Raw genomic sequence first — 24,622 nt, 5'->3', positions numbered from 1 at the left:
TGGATTAAAATTTACTTACATTCATTATAATGAGAAAAATTGTTTCGGATCTCAACAACTTGGTTTTCGAACCGAGGTTCCACAGCACGTTATTAAAAGATATACGTCGCTGAAAGTTATGAAACTTTAAATTTACAATGGTTTGAAAACATTTACAATTGTTTTTAATTTCTCTTTTTATTTATTTCAACTACACAAAACACTTCTCCAATGATATGTAGTTTGAAAGTTAGAATGGCAAATGTTGTTAAATGTTAAATACAAACCAATTTTCTGTCCAAAGAATTTTTTAATACCCAGGCAACGCCGAGTAGCACAGCTAGTGTATATTTATACATCAAAATCTCAGAGTTTGTCTGTCATTCGTTTGTCCAGTCATAGCGATAAGAATTAACAACGAAAAAACACCTTCGTACTGGACTTGAACTCACGACATTCAAATGGGAAGTCTGCTAACCGTGCGAGACAACAAGGCTACGCAAGGCACAAGCCATTCTAATCACACCCATCGTTTTCACCATATACTTTATATCCTTTTCGCGATTGCATATGCTAAATGTGTCATGATCACAAAAACCATGGTTAGGTCGGGATTATAAGATTTAGAGTTATCTGCATTAACAGAAGGAGAAAATTCTCACAGTTATTTTGCAAAAAAAATTTTGATTCTAGCTTAATTACAGCAGGTTTTATAGTCAGTAAACTGAATGCACGTTTACCATCAGTGCGAAAACATAGTCCCGAGAAAACTGGTGTTAACGTCTGAGAAACGAAAACCGATGCACAGTTTTGTTTACATTTCAAAACGTCATAGCAACCAATATTAAGAGGTTGTGATAATTATCTAGATTTCTGTTTTTATATCAAAAACATTATGCTGAATTTAAAAATCTAAACAGATTTTGGCTGGATGTCATAGAAATGGCTGTATATCTATAAGAAAATTTATTACTTAATTTTGCAGATATTAAAAGCGGCTTGGCAGTGCTGCGATATTGAGCACAACCGTAGTCTGATCAACAAAATCTTAAAAAAAATAATAACAGCAACATATTGCACATCATCGGTCACTCTATACTTTGATCTTGCAAATTCGAATAATTTTTCTTTTAATTAAATCTTATAAAATCGAATAATTATTCTTATAATTAAATATTGTAAAACTCTTATAAGAATGGTTAGGAATATATCATGGTCATTCCCTTTACTTACACTGCTTTTGACATCAGTTGGAGTACCAAAGTACTCATTATAAGTGTCCAAAATGTCAGAATTATCTTTCAAATCGGCAAAAAAGAAACGATTACGTTTTTCAGACGCCACTTTTCAGTACTTCCTGTTTAGCATAGCAACGGTTTTAAGGGTTTTTTCCGAGGTTTGAAGACATTTATTATCTAAACTGACTTCAGATTCAGAAAGATCACTCTTTGATTGGTCCGGAAGCACGTGTTATCAAAATCCTTACCAATATTATAAATTCAGTTAGTGCAACTTTAAAGTCGAATAACTCAACTTCGTGATTTGCAACTTAACCATGGTTCCTGTGACCGCGACCCATTAATTATTAATTAATACAGCGCCCACAGGTTGAGATGCCCTTATTATCAGAATTTTCCGCCTTACTCTATGGAACGCTTTATGCTTTTTCGTCCTAGCTATAACTTTTTTTTCAAATTCTTTTCAACATGCGATATCAACAAAGCTTTTCTCAAAATTAAAATTTTGCAGAATTTAAGTTAAACTAGAAATTCCCGTGTCATACAGCCCACGACCAAAGTGATATTGGAAAAAAGAAAGGGTACTGATGGTTGAGAAATGCAATATAGTCAAATGGCACTGCAGCGCAACAGGATAACTGCTATGGTAGCTGCAATGTACTGGGTGTGGGTGTTATTATATACAACAAACAGCAATAATGAAAGGAAAAGATTATATGTTTATAGTTTCCCCCTGCAATAGGATAGGAAAAATGCAATATTGGTCAATATTAGAAGTAAAATGCACTGATATTATTAGAATAACCAATATTATTAATATAGTAATAATAGTAAACCTATGCACAATTTTGTTTACATTTCAAAACGTCATAGCTAACAATATCAAGAAGTTGTGATATTTATATAGATTGTTAGAAAATCTATTTAACAAAATTATTTAGAAAAAATAATAACAGTAACATACTGCTTATCATCGATGTTGTTAGTGTGACTATAACACTTCAATAGTCATCCAAACTTATAATTAAATATTGTAATAATCTCATAAGAATCGTTATAAAAAATATCACTGTCATTTCCTTTACTTACACTGCGTTGGACATCAGTTAGAATACCAAAATACTCAAAAGTGTCCAAAATGTCAGTTACTTTAAAATCGGCAAAAAAGAAACTATTTCAGTACTCCTACGTTAATTACAGAAACCTTCGACAATTCGACAATGCTATAGACTGGTGAAATGTGGGCGTTATTCTTTCGTGAAATGCGCACGACTTAATCATTCTATCTCTGTCGTTCGGCAGTTCGTTTGCCAGTCTTAATTTTGATAAAAGCAAGGCTTGACAAGTTTTAATAACGATTTTCGGCCAATCTAATCTGTCTATTTGTGTATAATCCGATCAGATGGGTAAGTTTTAAGAAACTGTCGACAATTTACAAAAACTTGGTAACATATTTAAATAGGCTTACATGTGTTTTGTATCGTTATTATACTTTAACGACTCTACAAAACGCTGGTTAAATTTGTTGATGAGATTTTTAAACAAGGGTTTGCGACGTTGTTGATGAATAATTTTCGTAAGTTGTGTGCACATGCATTTATCATAAAAACTCATAAATAAGTAATTGGTGAATTTTTATATTCGAATTTAATAAACTTAATGAGCCAAAAAATATCTGCTAAAATCTCAACTGTCACCAATTGATCAATTTTATATCAAGTTTGATATACAGTGATGTAATGTATATGACCTTTATATAAAATAAAAAGTTCATATACATACAGTCAAACATGGATAACTCGTCCACGGATAGCTCGAACACATGGTTAGTTCGAACATTTCCTTTGGTCCGTTCCCACGTAATGATAAATTGCTATAGATAACTCGAACTCAACACTGTTAATTCAAACTGTTTTTTTGCCCAACAGCTACCGAAACGGTTGTTTTCGCTTTAGAAAATCACTTTATTCAAAGCCATAGAGGTAAACTTCATCTTTACGTAATTCATAAGCGTCGTTATTACCAGCATCGGCAAAATATTTTTGTCAACGACCTTTCTAAATGTTTGGTGAAATTTGATTTATACTGCGATACGATGAATAGCACGGGCTAGCCGGGTCACGCGCGCAAGAATTTTCGCCACGCACATACAAAACAAAAACAGCATGTTGTTTTGTATGTGCGTGGCGAAAATCCTTGAGTGCGTAACTCGGCTAGCCCGTGATGAATAGTTTTCCGACGTTGATTCCGTGTTGAATCAACGTCGGAATGTTGAATGTTTAAAACGTCTTAAAAAATGTTGTAATTAAACGTATACGTTGTCTGAGCTACAAAAAACTATTCATCGTTTGACCTAAACACAGAATACGTGTGTACATTCAATAAGTATCTATTAAAAAAGCGTGAGTGATATAGAATGTACCGTAAAACCTCGTAAAACTTGTAATTGAACTGCCTCGGAATGTTGCTCTTAACGAATCCCAGGTAAAGTAAGGTAATCTTTGCATAAACTTCAAGAAAAAACGGCAAAATTGATCGTGGGTAAAACTCCAAAAGAAAAAAATGTCTTTTCTTTTGAGCATTTCAACAACGATCAAGTTTTGCCAATGTCAATCTGAAAAACGTCCTGGCAATAACATCACCTCAAACAACAAACCAATCTCAAGTGATAGAAAAATCTCTATACTTTTTCATGAAAACGTTTTAAACTTTACATTAGAAGCATTTAATTTAAAACAAGCCATTTGTGCTTTTGATTTATATTATAGTTTGTATATGTACATGTATCTACTAATAAATAAGTAAATATATGGACTTGTGACAGTGCTCTGATAACTTGAATGCTCTGATAATTCGAACACTTTTGCTCGGTCCCTTGAAGTTCGAGTTATCCATGTTTGACTGTAACTGTATATGACCGTTATATAAAATATAAAGTTCATATACATAACTGTATATGACCTTTATATAAAATAAAAAGTTCATATACATAACTGTATATGAACTTGAAATTAAAACAACTCTTAGTCAAGCTGCCTTGACCTTGACTTGAGCAGTGATTTAATTCAGAGCAAGTTGACGACTAGCAAAGCACAAGAACCGTGTACAAAGTTTCAATGCCCCTTTTTTAATTCCATTTTTCTAAAATGGAATTAACTAAATAAAAACTTAAGCTTTTTTAATTTTGAACAAAGCATCGCAACAAGTTTCAGAGACCCAGCTTATGACAATGAGCTCAGCTTGCTGACAGGAATACCTTCAATCAGGTAATCGCTAGAACTGGATTCTGAGGTTGCAGATTTTTAAACAAAAACCATCAGATCCGTGAGCCTTAAGATATTAGACATTTTTAAGGATACCAAACCGATTGCAGAGTCTGAAGACAAAAAAATACATGCAAAAGTCAGCGAGTGAAGTGAGCATTGGTTTATTACTGTCTCTCTACCATCCATTCTTCACCATCCAACTATATTTAAAGTGTATTATGAGCTCATGAGTTGTCTGCTCATGAGCTCTCGTCCTTAAAGTACATAAACTACAATATTTTTATTGTATATTTCTATACATCAGAGTCTTGGCTTTCGAATGAGCTATTGTTTGCCATGGTGAGACAGACATTGGTTGGTGTTTATAGGATTTCCCCAGAGCTCTAACGCAGAAATGTTTTCTGGCATAGGCTCGGAAATTGTGACGTCACAATTTTCTTATGCGGTGTTGTGTGCTCTTACCGCCAATTTTATTGCTTACCGCTTATATTTATCAACTACGATAATGACGCTAGTGTCAGGCGAAGATAGGACAACTCCAGAGAACCAATTAAGTTGACAAAGGAATCAGTGTCATTAGTTCTCCATTTACAGATTATTTCTATGATAAATAACTCAGATTCTAAGCACCATACTATGTTTTCCTGATGATATTATGCACTAGCCCTCTCATTATATTGTGATGTTGAGGGTCGCGACTGAGACTAATTAGTTTCAAGCATTGCGTGATCTCGCGAAAGTGCGATTGACATGTAGTCCTAGGGCCACGCAACCGCAGGTCACACTTTAATTGATGTGATTTCATTACCTTTATCAACGACAGTACATTTATTGAAACATAACTAATTAACCCAGAACATGTGTTTGTATTGGTCGGGCGTTAGCACGATCCCGGGCATTGTTGATTATCTAAAATCCTAGCTTATTATTAGCGCTCTCCAGGTTTAACAGCACCGATTGTCAGAGAAAAGCGCAGCTTCAATGACAGCAAAAGGGATCGACTACCTAAGGCTCAATAATAATTGTGACATAGCATTTTGAGAACCTGAACCAAGTGTTTTTTTTGCAGGACATACTTTTGACACCCTGTTTTTCATAGTTCTACTATTCTTTATGTATTGAATATATCCTCATTCGAAAGCCAAGACTCTGATGTATTGAAATATATAATAAAAAAATTATGTAATTTATGTGCTTTAATCGTGCATAATCAGCCGTCTCTTTTTATTCCTGGTTTTAGACTTGTGCAGCTAAAACTAAGGCTTTCCTCAGCCTAGAATGTTCCTCCCCTAGATCACAATTCCTAGGGAGAACCCTGGCTAAAAGTATCCTGTAAGGCATCACTTACCGGCATCAGTTGAAATCGTTTTGCTCTCTATGTCTTCAGCAGATCTCGCTTTTTTCCTTTTTCGTTTTTTGGACTTTTTCTTCGCTGATGAGTCTCTAGATGCCGTGTCTATGACAGCAGCGGTAGAGGATGACAAGCTTTGATCAGCACACTTTCTAGCAGGAATGAAACCAAATCCACCTTTAAAAGCTAGCAAAGCTGACACTTCATCTTTATGAGTTTTAGGTTGTTCCACTTTTTCTGACGGGCTGGGACCTGCAGCAGAACAAGTATCATGGCCATATGTGAGCTAATCGGGCGTAGTCCTCATGATGTTAACTCTTGATTGGCCAAATTTCTAAAAAAAAATCATTAACTCCTGAAGCAAACCACGGATGAAAACATATCAATGTTATTTGTGACTACAATGTTTGGTACAATAGTATTGCGACAGACCGACAACTAAGAGAGACAGACAACTATGAGACAGACAAACAAGTATGAGACAGACGGACAACTTTGAAACAGACGGACAACTATGAGACAGACAACTATGAGACAGACGAACTACTATGAGACAGACAGACAACTATGAGACAGACAGACAACTATGAGACAGACAGACAACTATGAGACAGACGGACAATTATGAGACAGGCAGACAACTATGAGACAGACGGACAACTATGAGACAGACGGACAATTATGAGACAGGCAGACAACTATGAGACAGACGGACAACTATGAGACAGATGGACAACTATGAGACAGACAGACAACTATGAGACAGACAGACATCTATGAGACAATATGAACACATAAGATAAACAGTAAAGTAAAGCATAGAGCTCTGGCAGTCTGATCTTGTAAATCTTCCATTGACCAACTATCTTTAACACCGCGGAACCTCTGATACCAGATATACAAGTGGCATACAGATGTACAAGAGGCATACAGATAGATGAACTCATTCACAACAATAGCCATAGACACAACAATAGCCATAGACACAACAATAGCCATAGACACAACAATAGCCATAGACAAAACAATAGCCATAGACACAACAATAGCCATAGACACAACAATAGCCATAGACTAGTATAACTAAATAATGACAGTGTCTTAGAAAGCATATAAAGTAGGTTTAATAAATCATGACAGCCATTATTAATTTTCATCAGAAAAGTAACCCTGAATTTTTTCAGAAAAAAATTCAGAAAAGAAACCCTGAGTAAGTTTTCTGATTGTGCAGCTGTGAAGACAAAATCATAAATCTAGGAACTGGTACTTCCAAGAGGTGGCTCAAATAAAAAACATCTTATTGTAATTATGATAACTAGTACATTTGTTATAGTGGTCCTGCGCGCCCTGAGATATCATCATGTGTAATGACTAGATATACAATTATTCGACAATGTGGCAAGGTGTCCGCATGGTTTGGTGGTAGAGCATTAGCTTCAAATCGGTGGACCTGAAAATCTGAGTGCGATTCACCATTCGGTGTAATCTTCTGCCTTAATGCTTATAGCTTGGCTTTGGTCAGAGGGTCAAACATAGCTCTTATTATAGTAAAGACTAGCTAGATGTCTAGCCTTGCATGGGTATGAAAAACCGCTTATAAACAGTGACAGGTTATGTAGTTATCATCGGCTAATTTGACTGAGCTAGTATACGTATTGCTAAACTTACTAATAAAAACCGTGAGAGCAAGCTTTAGTGACATTGCTGTAACATAGAGTCACTATGCGAATCTTAACCCAGATAATGGCACGAAAAGTGAAAATACAGTGGTAATGGTAAAATTTTATTAATTCATAGTATTTTCACTGTATTCACCAACTTCCCCATACGGAGCTGCAATACCATCATGGAAACAGCCTTGTTAGCAAAGCAATCGTGCGATTACCATATTTGTGCCCTGGAAAGGGCCTTGGCAACCCACTGCATCATATTTGTGTGTGAAAATGTCTCACATCCCTGTTACTTCATATGCAGACGTATGCCTAACATGAGACGCCACACAATTATTGCTCTTCTATTATAGCACCTTATGGAAACGTGATCCGCTTGTCAGACGAGCGTAGCATTTCGATACTAGGACACCCGGGTGCCGCTACAAGTACACCCGGGTGCCGCTACAAGTACATCCGGGTGCCGCTACAAGTACACCCGGGTGCCGCTACAAGTACACTTGGGTGCCGCTAGTCTATCTCTGCATGGAAACTTATTGAATAACAAAGCAAATCTCTCGCTGACACGGCTCTCCGTTACATACCTGTCACAGTTTCTGGTGTTTGAATATCGCTTTTCAAATTATCTGCGGCCTTCTCAGAAACCATGATCACGGGTGATAGACTGAATTCTCCATTCGGTATTGCATGCTCCTGCAAGCAGTAAGCTGTACATTATCTGTTAAGCTGTACATTATCTGTTAAGCTGTACATTATCTGTTAAGCTGTACATTATCTGTTAAACTGTAATCAATTTCTAGGATTGTGATGGAGGAATTTACAAACAATATATTCCATACTAGTGCCGGTCATTAGTGCCGGTCGCCAGTGCCGGTCATTAGTGCCGGTCATTAGTGCCGGTCATTAGTGCCGGTCATTAGAGCCGGTCATTAGTGCCGGTCATTAGTGCCGGTCGTTAGTGCCGGTCGTTAGTGCCGGTCGTTAGTGCCGGTCGTTAGTCCCGGTCGTTAGTCCCGGTCGTTAGTGCCGGTCGTTAGTGCCGGTCGTTAGTGCCGGTCGTTACTCCCGGTCGTTAGTGCCGGTCGTTAGTGCCGGTCGTTAGTGCCGGTCGTTAGTGCCGGTCGTTAGTGCCGGTCGTTAGTGCCGGCCGTTAGTGCCGGTCGTTAGTGCCGGTCGTTAGTGCCGGTCGTTAGTGCCGGTCGTTAGTGCCGGTCGTTAGCGCCGGTCATTAGTGCTGCTGCATACTGACATTGGGAAAAATCATTTTCGTGTTTAGACTTGTTACTGTGGATTTGTTTTTTAATGTGAAAATTTTCGCAAAATGCGTAGTCACTGATATGGTTATAAAAATATTCCATGTTGTTGCGAAGCAGCTGCTTTTTCAAAAATTTTAGTACAATTAATAAATGGGAATAAAAGCTGAGCTTCCTATACTCACAAATTTGAGCTATGGGCCATTATTTTCCTAGAGTTGGTCTATTGGTCTTTATACACGAACTGAGACTTGAAGAGAGGAAACAGGCCGAGTACAAAATGTTGCGTTTATAAAAGCTGTGTAGATACCAAAGTTGCTAGCAACCATTTTGACAGGCTAACAATAGTTGTTTGAAATGCAGCAAAGTTTGATTGTTTAGCAGTGGTTCATAGTCCACAACGCGACCGACCCAAACAGCTCGAGGTTTCAGTCAACATCGGGTGAAGTTGGTCGTCTTGTAATCAATGATTTATTGAACAGCTTACATAAGCATCTGTAACTAAATGTTCTTATTGCCAACAATGTCAAACGCTTCATACCCGACCCTCTGTTGGCGGTGCCAATCCCCCGACCCTCTGTTGGCGGTGCCAATCAGCTAGCCATAGAGCCAAGGCTAAAGATGATAGCGAGATGACACGGTACTCTAGGAAAATGTTAGTGAGAAGTTGTCTTCACAACAATAGTGAAAGGTTATCTACTGCATACCAGCCAGTAGTTGGATGAGACAAACGGAAGGGCAATTCTGCAAAATACTTTATAACAACGATACAAGATGTCCCAGAAATTTTGACATTTTTTGATATTTTGGATTCCCTATTCACTTTCATATTTTTTGCAACGAATTTTAACAAGTAATAGTTTAGTAATAGTAACAAGTAATAGACTGCTTCCTTGATGCGGTTAATGACAGTTATGACCTCTCATGTAGCATGCTAAGTGAGAGAGGAGTTCACTGCTATGACCTCTCATGTAGCATGCTAAGTGAGACAGGAGTTCACCGCTATGACCTCTCATGTAGCATGCTAAGTGAGAGAGGAGTTCACAGCTATGACCTCTCATGTAGCATGCTAAGTGGGAGAGGAGTTCACCGCTATGACCTCTCATGTAGCATGCTAACTGAGAGAGGAGTTCACTGCTATGACCTCTCATGTAGCATGCTAAGTGCGACAGGAGTTCACCGCTAAGACCTCTCATGTAGCATGCTAAGTGAGAGAGGAGTTCACCGCTATGACCTCTCGTGTAGCATGCTAAGTGAGACAGGAGTTCTGCACAATGGAACCAAATCGATAATAAATCTAAATTCTGTTTGGCGTTGTTATTTGTTCCCAACCTCCTTCAAGAAGTAAACAGAATAAATTTGTGAGTCGCTTTGATCTCTTTATCGAGTCAAAAGACTTCCACTCACAAAATGCTGCCACTGCTCAAGTTCGTTAAGTTCCTAAGGTTCAAATACTTTGATTAAAGAAGTGTCATAAAATTTATAAGAAATCTAAAATACGCTACTATATATGCTCAATTGAAAGTGGTGCTATTTGTTCAACCCTTCTTTTGCGGCGTTCCATTAGGGGCAGCATTCAAATAGAGGTTTTACGGTAACTAAAGTCGACCAGTAACAGACAGTAAAAGAATAATAAAATATTTTCACCTTAGAGCTTGCCTGTGATTTGTATGTTTCCTTGCGGGGGCTCTCCCTAGCCGGCCTTTGTTCAACTTCGTTGTCTGGGTTTGTAGCGAGTGGTTCCTCCAAAGAGCCTTGTGTCTCCAGATGAGTTTGAGTATGTTCAACTGCATCGTCTGCACCTGAAGCAGACGAGTAAACAAGCCTAATAGAAAAAAATATCTTGGCATACACTTGATTAAGTTATGTCTGCACTTGTAAACCGGCCAATAACATTTGATTAAGTTACGTCTGCCCTTATAAACCGGCCAATAACATTTGATTAAGTTATATCTGCACTTATAAACTGGCCAATAACACTTGATTAAGTTATGTCTGCACTTATAAACAAGCCAATAACATTTGATTAAGTTATGTCTGCACTTATAAACTGGCCAATAACACTTGATTAAGTTATGTCTGCATTTATAAACAAGCCAATAACATTTGATTAAGTTATGTCTGCACTTATAAACTGGCCAATAACATTTGATTAAGTTATGTCTGCACTTATAAACAAGCCAATAACATTTGATTAAGTTATGTCTGCACTTATAAACCGGCCAACAACATTTGATTAGGTTATGACTGCACTTATAAGCTGACCAATAATTTGACAGACTTTTTAAGTCTCAACCAGCCAATAGTACGAAAAATGTGCAATTAACACTTTCAAGTCTAGTCGCTTCAGTAAAATCCCCCACCCAGTGGCTGGCCAATTTTAAGGTTTTGCATTTATATAATGAGTCTACCGTCTAAACATGAGTTTGTGTGTATAAACAATGTGTGTATGAGCAGACCATTGTGAAGCTGACAACATGAGCTTTCATATCATACTAAACATGAGTTTATCCTGCTGAATCTTGTCTATGTAACTTCAAGACAAATAATGTACCTTCAGGCCTTTTGTAATGTAATAATGTAACTTCAGATCTTTTCACACCAAAAATGATAATTTTGGTGTGAAAAGAGTACAAGGTATGCTTATTGCAGTAAATACTTTGATTATTTTTTATTTACTTTTATTTACATCTGACATGGCATATATTATTATTACTATTTAGCGTTGGGCCTATGATAAGGCACAACAGTCAAAACATAATGGCCTGTTTTTTAATCACTCTCGCTCATTTCTCATACGTGGTCACCTGCATCATCCATATCCATAGGCATACAACTATCTGAATTGGATCCACCACCAACTCTCCTCTCCACTTCATCATTGTAATCTAATACAATTATAATTGTTCTGTAACTATTCTTTATAAATGTATGAGTTATCTACAGCCCGCTTTGGAAATTGGTCGGTTCGACAGGCGTGGTGGATCGAAAGAAGAATATTTCCCCACACCAAACCCCTTCAATCCCCCGTCACCCCTCCCTCCTATCTCCCAATACCCCACCTCTCCTATCTCTCCATACCCTACCCTTCCTCTCCCTAACAGAGAGGAGGGGTAGGAAATATTTGCGCGTAAAATATCATACTTTGCAGCAGAATACTACTTAGAAGCAGTTTTAGAACTAGTCTAGTAATCTACTACTTTTAGCCAGTAGTCACTTACATATCCAATAATAGTTTGGCCAAAGCAAATAATCATATAAGATGTGAGTGTGACCAAATATTGTAATAACAGGGGGAGTTACAACCATCAGAAGTCTAGCAATGAGTGAGTCTAAATCATCAATTCATCAAGCCATTTTTTGACAAACAAAATAAAGTGAAACTGCACTGACATCTTTCACTCACTCATGCTGTGGTTGTCATTTACTGTGACTAATTCTGGGAGTATTCCCAATTCTACTCCCCTACCTCATCATCAGAGTCAGCTACATATACTTCCCTACCACTGCCATTTACCAACTCATCAATATTATAGTAATCAGAATATCGGCAATATTAGCCGATGAGAAGTCAAGAACGAGTCCTATAAACTAATATGACCCGGGTCGAATTATTTTGATGCCAGCCACTTGGAGAGAACAACTCCAATCGAAATGTTTTGATGTCAGTCTTGAAAGTGTTAAGTTCGTCAATTGATGGCTTGAACTTAATAACCAATCAGAGCAGATCTCATGCACCAATTTACGTTAGCAGGAAGGACAAGTTCAGTTTCATTTTGCTAACGTAAATATAATATCTAGCACCTTTTTTAATTTGCATATATGGCTAATAGATATAACAAACGTATTCGTGCTCACTTGAGATGCTGGAATTGCTAGAAACGTAAGTTGTTTTACTTTGTATGCGGTATATGATAACTCCAAATTATACAACAAACAAAAACAAAACATCAGTCATTCATTATCTTCTTGGAGCAAATAAAACTTAATGGGACACCTTGTATGTCATATCATAGCCATGGGACACCTTGTATGTCATATCATAGCCATGGGACACCTTGTATGTCATATCATAGCCATGGGACACCTTGTATGTCATATCATAGCCATGGGACATCTTGTATGTCATATCATAGCCATGGGAAATCTTCTATGTCATATCATAGCCATGGGACACCTTGTACCCTACAGGATGAAAATATTCGTTGGTCATAAAAATTCGCGATTTCGCGAACAGTCAATCCCGCGAATTATTAAATTCAGTGAATAAATAGTTCTATTTTTAATCACAAGAGAGAATAACTACTGCATCAAATTGAAAACTAGTCGCTAGCCTAGTTTTTAACGTAAATACTAAATGTAATTGAGTTCCAAAACATTTTTAAAATCATTGCCTGAGCTTTGAGCTAACACCATTGGCAATGCATCACATTTATTTACAAAATTATTCAAGGTTGTCACAAGATATGCAGAATGGCGTCATCGCGAAAATAGCCACGAGGCAGAAGTACTAAACGTAGCCGAGTTCCAAAACTTCTTTAAAATCATCGCCAGGCTTCGAGCCTTATTGCCATTGCGTCGAACTTTACAAAATTATTCAAGGTTTTTACAAGTTATTCGGCATGGCTTCAGCGTAGCAAAAAAGCTCTCCTATTCTTTTTTACATTAGAATCAACTCCGTCAAAATCTAATACCGAAGTCAAGGACAATCATGATTCTGATCTGGACATCATGGTATGTATTTTATTTGCAGTGCAGACACGTTTTTCCATAATCAACTGCATTAATTAGTTCTTTTGTTTGTAAAAACTGATCGCTTTCATCAAATACTTCAGCAATTGTTTTTGTACTTCCTCAACACTCGTTAATATTTTTTTCTTTTTTGTGTTTACTGCAGATTGAGAATGAAACAACCTACTCCGATTACGAAAACTAGAGACAAGTAATAATATTCATCAAGGCAGGAATATTGGCAGAGAGGCAACCAGTCAACCTAGACCCCTTTATCGACAACAACTCTTTGATATCGCTGTAGCAAACATGATTAAATTATATATTTTATTTCATGTATAGATGTATTTAATTTATTACAAACTTGAGTGTACAAATAAAATATTTCAAATACAAATAAAATTTTACAAACGATGAATGGAGTAAATATAAACAGTTTAGTCCATATGGCGGTTGTCTAGCAATAAAATTAAACTGGTACTCTTGATATGTGAATACTAGCGTGTAATGGTGCTTTCTGACTAGTTATTTTGGTAACAGCAGCTCTGTCACTGTCTTGGGTCGGTGTTGAAGGCGATTCTCTTGCTACTACATGGCTGGTAAGAAAGTTATCATCAGAACTCTCCTCGTGGCTTACTATTGCAAAGTTTTGCCGGTTGGCCAAAGATTTGTGCTCGTAAAGGCGTTTTTGTTCCTTTTTTAAAAACAGATATATTCTTCTCGTAAGATATATTCTTCTCGCTGCGGTCACTTCAACCTCAATTTCCAGACATCGCTGAATGATTGGTGATCTTCTAAGAATGACATCTACCACCCTTGCAATCATTGTTCTTCGGTGTATGATGAAAAATCTCTCTCTCACACTAAAACAAATAATGAAGCAGTAGGGATGGAAAAAATTAGTATTGCGTTTTACCGAAGAACTAAAGTAAAATTCAACTAATTTAGTAAATGTAAAAAACTCATCACTTACCACAAGTTGTTGGCTTATCAAAGGCCTCCAAAGCGATGAATATTCGTAAAAACCTCTGGACGCAGCAAAAATTGTTTACCGTAGAATTGCATGATCGCTTCGCAGCTGTAAGCTAAATAAAAACCGGAACACGCGGTGTGCGCATGCATAGAAATAACTATTACTAGCCGCAATAGAGTTAACTTTTCCTAGAGAGCGGCAGTTTTCAGCCGCGAATAAATTCATCCGCGAATATGCATGAAACGACAATTTTCGCGAAATAAAACTCCGCAAATAAATTCATCCTGTAGGGTATGTCATATCATAGCCATGGGACATCTTGTATGTCATATCATAGCCATGGGACATCTTGCATGTCATATCATAGCCATGGGACATCTTGTATGTCATATCATAGCCATGGGACATCTTGTATGTCATATCATAGCCATGGGACATCTTGTATGTCATATCATAGCCATGGGACACCTTGTATGTCATATCATAGCCATGGGACACCTTGTATGTCATATCATAGTCATGGGAATCCTGTTTGCGGTTGTTTGTCATAATTCGCGGAATTTATCCTTCAAATTTTATAAATTCATTTGCCATCAGTTAAAGTCATTCCATATGAATAATATAACATACCAGCCGAGGTTGATGAATAATATAACAAACCAGCAGAGGTTGATGAATAATATAACATACCAGCAGAGGTTGATGAATAATATAACATACCGGCCGAGGTTGATGAATAATATAACATACCAGCAGAGGTTGATGAATAATATAACATACCAGTAGAGGTTGATGAATAATATAACATACCAGCCGAGGTTGATGAATAATATAACATACCAGCAGAGGTTGATGAATAATATAACATACCAGCAGAGGTTGATGAATAATAGAACTTACCAGCAGAGGTTGATGAATCCTCAATTACTTGGGCACTTTTCTTTTTGCTGTTTGTTGGCTGTTCTGATGTTGATCCCTGAGGCATCACATCCGCTGCTGTTGTTGAGAATAACAGATCTTTGCCAGCCAATGTCCGCAGAGGCTTCTTTACAGGAACACTACCAAATCCACCTTTAGAGGTCAGTGCTGACAGCGAACTTGTTTTTCTAGGCCTTCCTCCCAGCTCCGAAGGTTCTTAAAGAAACGAATATGTCAACCCAACTGATATACAGCAGATGCTCTTAGAACATGATTCATGCAGAGAATTTGTGCATTATGGTTAGAGATTTTAAACAAACAACATTTTTAAGTGAAATCCTTAAAGGTTGACTTGCAACAAAATTCCCATTACAGTTATTTGGTATTAAAAGATTCACCATGTCTTACTCCGCTGTGTTATAGGTGCAAAATATGTGAAAATGTGATTACAAGCTCTCAAAAGCTCAAAAACGAACAGTTAATTGCCGCCATCACTAAACCGCCATAGGTTGGAATCCCTTTCCAAAACGGCTCAAATGGGACGTAGTTGTACAATATGGCTTCTGTTCACACTTTCATGCAACCTCACTCGTCGAAATATTTTCACAAATGTACTTCACTCATTCAATAAAACCATGTCTATTGTTCTTACGCGTCTATTTCATCATCATTGTAATGTTGTCATTTTGAGCACTGATATCTAAAAAAGCAATGGTACAAATTCGTTTAATCTTTTAACCTTAGCTCAAAGGAGTGCATATCATCCTCTAATAAAGTTGTTCTGTTCGTCACCTGTGATGGTCGAAAAGTGGTGCAGAAATTGTTTGCGCCATATGGCAGGAATTGTAAGTCAAATGATCAGACTATGTTAGTTTCAGTTCAAGTTTGATCTATCGCAAATAGCAAACACGCTTTCTCATAGTAAACTTGTTAATTTCAATTCGTCATAATGCCTAACACGCAATATCTTGTTTGTGCAGCTGCCAACTGCAATGCTGAAAGGCACTTGTTTTTTTTTCTTTTTTTTCTTTTTTTCTTCCCAGTGCAGAGAAAAGGCCAGACCTTCATCGGGCGTGGAGCAACTGGGTGAAGCTGGATGTGAAAAACTTTATTTTTTCGCCTCGTTACTCTTGCCTTTGTTTTCGCCATTTTAAAGACTCCATTGCATACTCCAGATATCACCAAGGCACGTAAGTAATTTATTTTATGAACTACTTGTATTAGTAGTAGTAACTCCGATCATTTTCTAGTATTCTTCTAATGCTACTGTATAAATCTATATTTTACATTATAATATTAATGCCATTTAGTTGTAATATAATATTATTAATATTTTATCTTTTAAATTTTTCAATTACATGTATTATTCTTATAATGACAAAACTTACTCATCCTGCATATCAATTTATAAAATGTCATATGTTAATCTATAATTAATAAAATAATGTTATCACGATTAATCTCGCCAAATTTTTTAACCCCCACTCACTTATAGATGTTATATAAAATAGTTATTGTCGTTTTCTGGCGTCAGGGTCAAAACGCCAGGGTCTTAACTCTTCAGAATTTGACATTTTTATGATCGCAAGTCGGACATGTACACGTACTTAGAATTGTTGGATGGAATAGCCAAGCTAAAACGAAACTGTAAATAGCGAGCGTCTATATTTAGTAAGGGCTCTTCGGTAAAACCCGAAGTGTTTGTCATAAACTAGTGATACGAGAAGTTTTATATTGAGCCTTTTATTGGCCTTTCAATTCACGTGAGAACATCACGGGACATAACATTAACCAAACTGTAATTACTACGTCAGAGAAATAAACTGATTCCAATCTACGGCGGTTGCTGTTAAGTCAACGGAAGACACCAATAATGTCAATCTGATTAGATTTTTTTCTTTTTTTCTAGGCATCTACGGTAAAAATTAAACAAATATTCTATGAGTAAAACGAAGTAAACAAAATATATATTATATATAAATATAAAGTATTTACTATTTTAAGGGCAGTGTCTGTCTGTCCGTCTGTTTTAATGACATCAGGGTTGGAAGTTAGGGTAAATGAGACGCCAATTTGTGTCAATTTACATGGATTTTCGTAAATGCTGAGATGCGAACAGCCGGAGACAATAAACACACTGACAAGCGTTAGACATACTCAGCCATACTTAAACTATGTTCCAATCATCTATATCAGGTACACTAGGGATAGTCAGATGGCAGGGTTGGAAAAAAAACACCGTTTTTATGAAAAAACCGAAAAACCAGGTTTTTTGGTTTAAACAGGTTTTCATACTTTCACCAAGGTTTTTGCAATTATAAGTCTAATTAACATCACTTACTATAGCTGCATAGTTGAGTATTGAACATACCTATGTTGAATCATCTGTTAAAAATAGTACTGTGGGCGTTGTTATGGGGAAAAAAGAGAGAAAATAGAGAAATTTTGGAATGAGTCTTTAATCAAACATGATCGATGAAATACAGAGCAGAAATCTTATACCATAAAGGGAATAATTTACATACAGCTCAATGTATAAGTAGGAATTTTAATCCAAGTGATTAGTCGTGTGGTAGTGTAGAGCATAATGCAGATGCATTGCTAGTGTTTGGAGCTGTGGCAGATGACTTAACTTCTATCACCTGAATACTAGAATACTGAATACTGAATAAATTGGTGTTTTCAGCTTGACATTTTGCTACGTGGGCTTTAAGCCTATCTGCATGACCTCGCATTACGACAGCACACCTATTACATTTTGCCTCGAAACCTTTGCCTTTTGCAGTTCGAGTGAAAAACTGCCAAATGGGATCCTGTTTGCGAGACCTGTTAGAAACTTGAGACACAACTTTAACTTTTCAAAACACAAAAAACTTGATAAACTGAATTCAAACAATCCAACTACTTCGGCTTGTACCGAATAAATGAAATATTAGTTTGCAAACTTAAAGCTTTTGCCCAAAAGGATTTTATTGTTTTAATTTCTAATTATAAGTAATCCTTTCTCACTGGCCAGACTTGACAAAGTAATCATTCATTATTAGAGCGGATGATTAGATTAGTATATTTCACATGGTTTTTATATTTCATCAGTAAAGAGATCATTATATCACTTGATAAAGCGATTGAAAATGAAATTCACTAATTTATTGTTGTGCTAGGATTTCATGTAGTTTTAACTTGAGCTCTGCCACCACTTTACTACAGTGTCCTAAATAAACTTCCACAACTGATATTTATATATAATTGCATTTCTATCGCACATGAACCACTAGGAGCTTAAAATATTGTTTTTTACAAAAAAAATGAAAAACCAAAAAAGCCATAAAAACCGGTTTTTCGGCTGGTTTAAACCAGGTTTAAACCGCTCGGTTTAAACCATCGGTTTAAACCGCTCGGTTTAAACCATTGGTTTAAACCGAGCCAACCCTGTCAGATGGCAATCTCAAATAGCCTCTGACTGGACAAATTATTATTCCGAAATGCAGTATTCACTTTACTCTTCTCTAAACTGTCGATCCAATCTCTACTATAATATCTCCATCCAAAGTCACGACTGGATATTCGGGAAAAGATTGCATCATACGGGCATCGAACCCGTGACAAGCAGATGTCCCACGCTGACAAGCAGACGTGCCACGTTGACAAGCAGACGTGCCATGCTGACAAGCAGACGTGCCACGCTGACAAGCAAACGTGCCACGCTGACAAGCAGACGTGCCACGCTGACAAAAAGACATGCCACACTGACAAGCAGACATGCCACACTGACAAGCAGATGTGCCACCCTAACAAGCAGACGTGCCACCCTGACAAGCAGACGTGCCATGCTGACAAGCAGACATGCCACGCTGACAAGCAGACGTGCCAAGCTGACCAGCAGACGTGCCACGCTGACAAGCAGACGTGCCACGGTGACAAGCAGACGTGCCACGCTGACAAGCAGACACGCCACGCTGACAAGCAGACATGCCACACTTACAAGCAGACGTGCCAAGCTGACCAGCAGACGTGCCACGCTGACAAGCAGACGTGCCACCCTGACAAGCAGAAGTGCCACGCTGACAAGCAGACGTGCCATGCTGACAAACAGGTGTGCCACCCTGACAAGCAGGCGTGCCACCCTGACAAGCAGACGTGCAACACTGACAAGCAGACGTGCCACGCTGAGAAGCAGGCATACCACCCTGACAAGCAGACGTGCCATGCTGACAAGCAGACATGCCATGCTGACAAGCAGACAGGCCATGCTGACAAGCAGACATGCCACGCTGACAAGCAGACAGGCCATGCTGACAAGCAGACATGCCACACTGACATGCCTAGCTGCATGCTACCATCTGCATTAATCATTCACCTTTAACCGTTATAGAATAAGTGTGCACACACTTATTCTCTGTGCTTTATCGGCACACATGACAGGCTCTCACAGCGCACTGGACTGCCAGTGTACTAATCAATATACAAAAATTATCAAAAGTCCAAGACGACAGGAAATAGCAAAAGCGCTATTATTTTTGCGATTTCTGATCAGATTTGATAGGCAGCTCTTTGCCAACTTAAGTGGAATGTAAAACTGCATCGCACATCAAATAGACAGCATCAAATACAGGGTGATTCATTACATATGAGCATTACATCATACTGACCGCTGTTGGTAACATCAGTCTGTATAATTCTGACCTGTGATACCTACTGACAACAATTATACCTACTGGCAGCGACACCTCACTGACAGCAATACCTACTGGCAGCAATACCTACTGGCAGCAATACCAACTGGCAGCAATACCTACTGGCAGCAATACCTACTGACAGCATTACCTATACTGGCAGCTATACCTACTGACAGCAATACCTACTGGCAGCAGCTTGCTGTGTTTTTTCTTTTCTTTTTAAAATGTCATAGAGCTGCTTAGTGATTAAGCTGACGGGCAGTTTGTCAAATCCTCCATTTGGAATTGTGTGCTCCTGCAAACATTAAAAAATATGCATTATCTGTAGAACTGTAATCAGTTTCTAGGAGTGTGATGAAAGAATTTATAAACAATACATTCCATAATAGTGCTTTTCAAACTAATTTTGAATTAATATAGGTCGATACGATAGCCGACAGACAAGCTGGCTGGCCGGCCACATATAGAAAATCAAACTGGTATTTTGGTTAAAACTCTTTGTTGGCAAAATATTTTCTATCAACTCTTTTGCAGCCAAATTAATTTTCCACTGGGACGTAAGTGAATATTCGATAAAACTTAATATTTAACCAAAGCGCATATAAATTTCATAACTTTTAAATCAAATGCTTTTGATACCAAATTAATTAGCATAAAACTTTATCAACCACTTTCACTACGAGCTACGATCCTGAGTCTCCATGCTCCAAGTCAGACGAGGTCTTTTACTACGACCCTGAGCATGCTCCAAGTCAGACGAGGTATTTCACTAATAACCTGAGCATGCTCCAAGTCAGATGAGGTAGTTCACTACGACCCTGAGCATGCACCAAGTCAGATGAGGTATTTCACTACGACCCTGAGCATGCTCCAAGTCAGACGAGGTATTTCACTACGACCCTGAGCATGCTCCAAGTCAGACGAGGTCTTTCACTAAGACCCTGAGCATGCTCCAAGTCAGACGAGGTATTTCACTAAGACCCTGAGCATGCTCCAAGTCAGACGAGGTCTTTCACTACGACCCTGAGCATGCACGAAGTCCAATGAGGTCTTTCACTACGACCCTGAGCATGTTCCAAGTCAGACGAGGTATTTTACTACGACCCTGAGCATGCTCCAAGTCAGATGAGGTATTTCACCACGACCCTGAGCATGCTCCAAGTCAGACGAGGTATTTCACTACGACCCTGAGCATGCTCCAAGTCAGACGAGGTCTTTCACTACGACCCTGAGCATGCGCGAAGTCCAATGAGGTCTTTCACTACGACCCTAAGCATGTTCCAAGTCAGACGAGGTATTTCACTACGACCCTGAGCATATCCAAATCAGACGAGCTACCAATATTGTTACAGCATTATTATTATTATCATTACTGCTAAAAATAAAATAATCACTCATTAGTACTATTCGCCAATAGATAATCACCTAAAATCCATAGATCTAAAATTAGTGAAATTTTCATAGCTGTAAAGGTGTAAACACACTGAGCGATTTTATCGCGTGCGTCATTAAGAGGGCGGAGATATCGCTGGTGTGTGCCTAAACACACTTGAGCGATTCACTAGCAAACGATATAATGCGGGCACGCTCACAAACTGCCAATAAAATTCTGTATCATTAGTTTCTTCGGAGTTGGTAATAAATTTAGGTAAGTCAATATGGCGCCGTCTAGGCGACAACGTAAAAAATTTTCGATTTGTTATTAAACCTATCTCACTTTCACAGATTGTATACTGCTTACACTACAAGAAGACAAAAGAAAAAACTATTATGGGATTTTTAACTGTAATATTTTTACGATTTTTCTACATACTTTCTTTTAAAGTGGTTTTTTATATTTAATATATTAACATTTACCGTTCTCAAGATGGTTAACCTGCGCAACGATTGACTCTAAATGTTGGTTTTCAACTCGGATTTTTTGTTTTTTGGTTTCTTATGGTGTACAGGACTGGGAGTGCTATTATTAAATTCAGGAACAATTCAGTATTCGTTCTGAACATGATTCAATCGTAAGAAAATAGCAAATTGTGGCTGCTGTACTTTGTGAAACATCGATAAGAAATAATTACCCGCCATAAAATTGCATTCTGGTAAAAACCAACCAATCGAAATGCATCTTGCTAGCGATATAGTTGTGTAGAGAAAATCTAGCATTATCACTCTGCATGAACATGCTGAGTAAATTCTAGCGCAGATTAGCGCCACGCAGCGTGATATCACTCTAAATATCGCCTAGTGTGTTTTCACTTTAATGTGTCTGAGATGACAGGCCATTGGTAAGAAATTGTGATAAAAGATAGTTGTTGCAAAATGAAACTACACTCAGACTGAGCTGTAAACATATTTTTATTGAATCAACCCATGTAGATAATTGTTTCCTTTCGTTTAAGGACAGAAACGATTGGCTAATTAATAAATTACTCGCTAATCAAAAGCGTTCTGTAGGAAACCTAATAAAGCCACACGACACGGCTCTTGGACATACGCAATGAGTTAATCATTTAAAAAAGTAGCAACTGTTTGAGTGTCAAACTAAAACAAATAATACACATAAATAAAATAGGGGAAACCATACATATGGCAGCATGCCTTTGAGTTGCATCCTATAAGCTAACCAGCTTTGTACATAAAATATACATTTAGAATATAAATTTAGATTAATTTTCAACTTTCCATAAATTTAAAATGTTGCGAATGAGACACCACAAGAGGAAATCATTTAAATGGTAATTGTGATTCATGTGCTTGTAATTTTTGTAAGTGCACGAAAACAAAGTTGACGTTCAAATAGAAATGTAACTGTAACTGTCTTAAATGTGAAAAAAATCATATTGGATTGTTCAAAAAAGAATGTTGAGTGAAAGCTTGCACGAAACTGGTAAGTTCAGTACGACCAACAAAGTTCAGTACGACCAACAAGGTTCAGTACGACCAACAAGATTCAGTACGACCAACAATGTTCAGTACAACCAACAAGGTTCAGTACGACCAACAAGGTTCAGTACGACCAACAAGGTTCAGTACGACCAACAAGGTTCAGTACGACCAACAAGATTCAGTACGACCAATAAGGTTCAGTACGACCAACAAAGTTCAGAACTACTGTTCTAAAAGTAACTAGTCGAGGATTAGCGATACTACTTCAGCGGAAACAAGTTGCAAAATTACAAAAATAGGTCGTCCTCAGCAATGATTATAATCAAAAAGTTGGTATCCATGAACTGTGTTCGATGTCACTCAGGCTCGCATCTTTTGGTGTGAGTTAATAGTTATTCTGCAGCAAATTAAAACATCTAAATGTATGACACCAAATATAGACAGAGGTCGGGTTTGACTCCGTGTGACTGTACTGGCTACCAACGACTGCACGAACTTAAAGGTTGACTTGCAACAAAATTCACATTAGTTATTTGGTATCAAAAGATTCATCATGTCTTACTCTGTTGTGTTGTAGGTGCAAAATATGTGGAAATGTGATTACAAGCTCGTAAAAGCTCAAAAACGAAAAGCCACCATAGATTGGCATCTTTTTATTTCTCTGATGTGGTCATGAAATTTATTTATTTTCTTGTCACATGATGTTCTCACGTGAACTAAAAGGCCAATAAAAAGCTCAATATAAAACTTATCGTAGCACGAGTTTATGACAAACACTTCGGATTTTACCGAAGACCCCGTATCAAATATAAATGCTCGCTACTTTACAGTTTTGTTTCGGTTTGGTCTAATCATTAAGTCGTAATCTGATCATGTGACCCAATACTTCGCAAATAATTTCTGCAACACTTTTCGATTATCACAAGTTACCAACAGGCTCGTCAGGATTATCAGACAATGATATGTACTCCTTCAAGCTAAGGCTAAAAAATTAAACTAATTTTTATGGTAAGTTATAAGATATCACTGCTAAAAGTGACAGCATTACAATGACAATAAAACAGACGCATAAGAACAATAGACATGGTTTTATTGAATGCGTGAAGTATATTTGTGGAAATATTTCGACGAATAAGGTTGCATGAAAGTGTAAACAGAAACCATCTACTACAGCTGCGTCACATTTGAGCCGTTTTGGAAAGAGAATCCAAACTACGGCGGTCTCGTGTGGCTGCGATTAACTGTTCGTTTTTGAGCTTTTAAGAGCTTGTAATCACATTTCCACATATTTTGCACCTACAACACAACAGCGTAAGACATGGTGAATCTTTTCATATCAAATAACTGTAATGTAAATTTTGTTGCAAGTCAAACTTTAAGTGACAGCAAATAGCTGAAAGGAATAATGATAGGAAAGTGCAAGAGTTATAATATATTACATAGTGCTATGAGTTATAATACAAGAGTTATAATATATTACATAGTGCTATGATAGAGTTATAATATATTACATAGTGCTATGATAGAGTTATAATATATTACATAGTGTTATGATAGAGTTATAATATATTACATAGTGTTATGATAGAGTTATAATATATTACATAGTGCTATGATAGAGTTATAATATATTACATAGTGCTATGATAGAGTTATAATATATTACATAGTGTTATGATAGCGTTAT

The 24,622-nt window shown here is 37.4% G+C and overlaps 1 protein-coding gene across 2 annotated transcripts in view; it reads right to left on the bottom strand.

Moving 5' to 3' along the window:
* The window catches only part of LOC137401656 (uncharacterized), a 66,402-nt gene that overhangs the window by 28,369 nt on the left and 13,411 nt on the right, over positions 1 to 24,622 (bottom strand). For both annotated transcript variants that reach the window (XM_068088111.1, XM_068088112.1), the window contains exons 3-7: positions 20,242 to 20,350; positions 15,362 to 15,595; positions 10,405 to 10,559; positions 8,089 to 8,197; positions 5,832 to 6,086 (exon numbers count right to left, since the gene is read on the bottom strand). In XM_068088111.1, coding sequence (XP_067944212.1) covers positions 5,832 to 6,086; positions 8,089 to 8,197; positions 10,405 to 10,559; positions 15,362 to 15,595; positions 20,242 to 20,350 — 862 coding nt within the window. The remainder of the gene's footprint in view (positions 1 to 5,831; positions 6,087 to 8,088; positions 8,198 to 10,404; positions 10,560 to 15,361; positions 15,596 to 20,241; positions 20,351 to 24,622) is intronic.

The sequence above is a fragment of the Watersipora subatra genome, chromosome 8, assembly GCF_963576615.1.
Source record: "Watersipora subatra chromosome 8, tzWatSuba1.1, whole genome shotgun sequence".
Taxonomy (NCBI): Eukaryota; Metazoa; Bryozoa; class Gymnolaemata; order Cheilostomatida; family Watersiporidae; genus Watersipora; species Watersipora subatra.
This window is presented reverse-complemented; position numbering and strand designations above follow the sequence as displayed.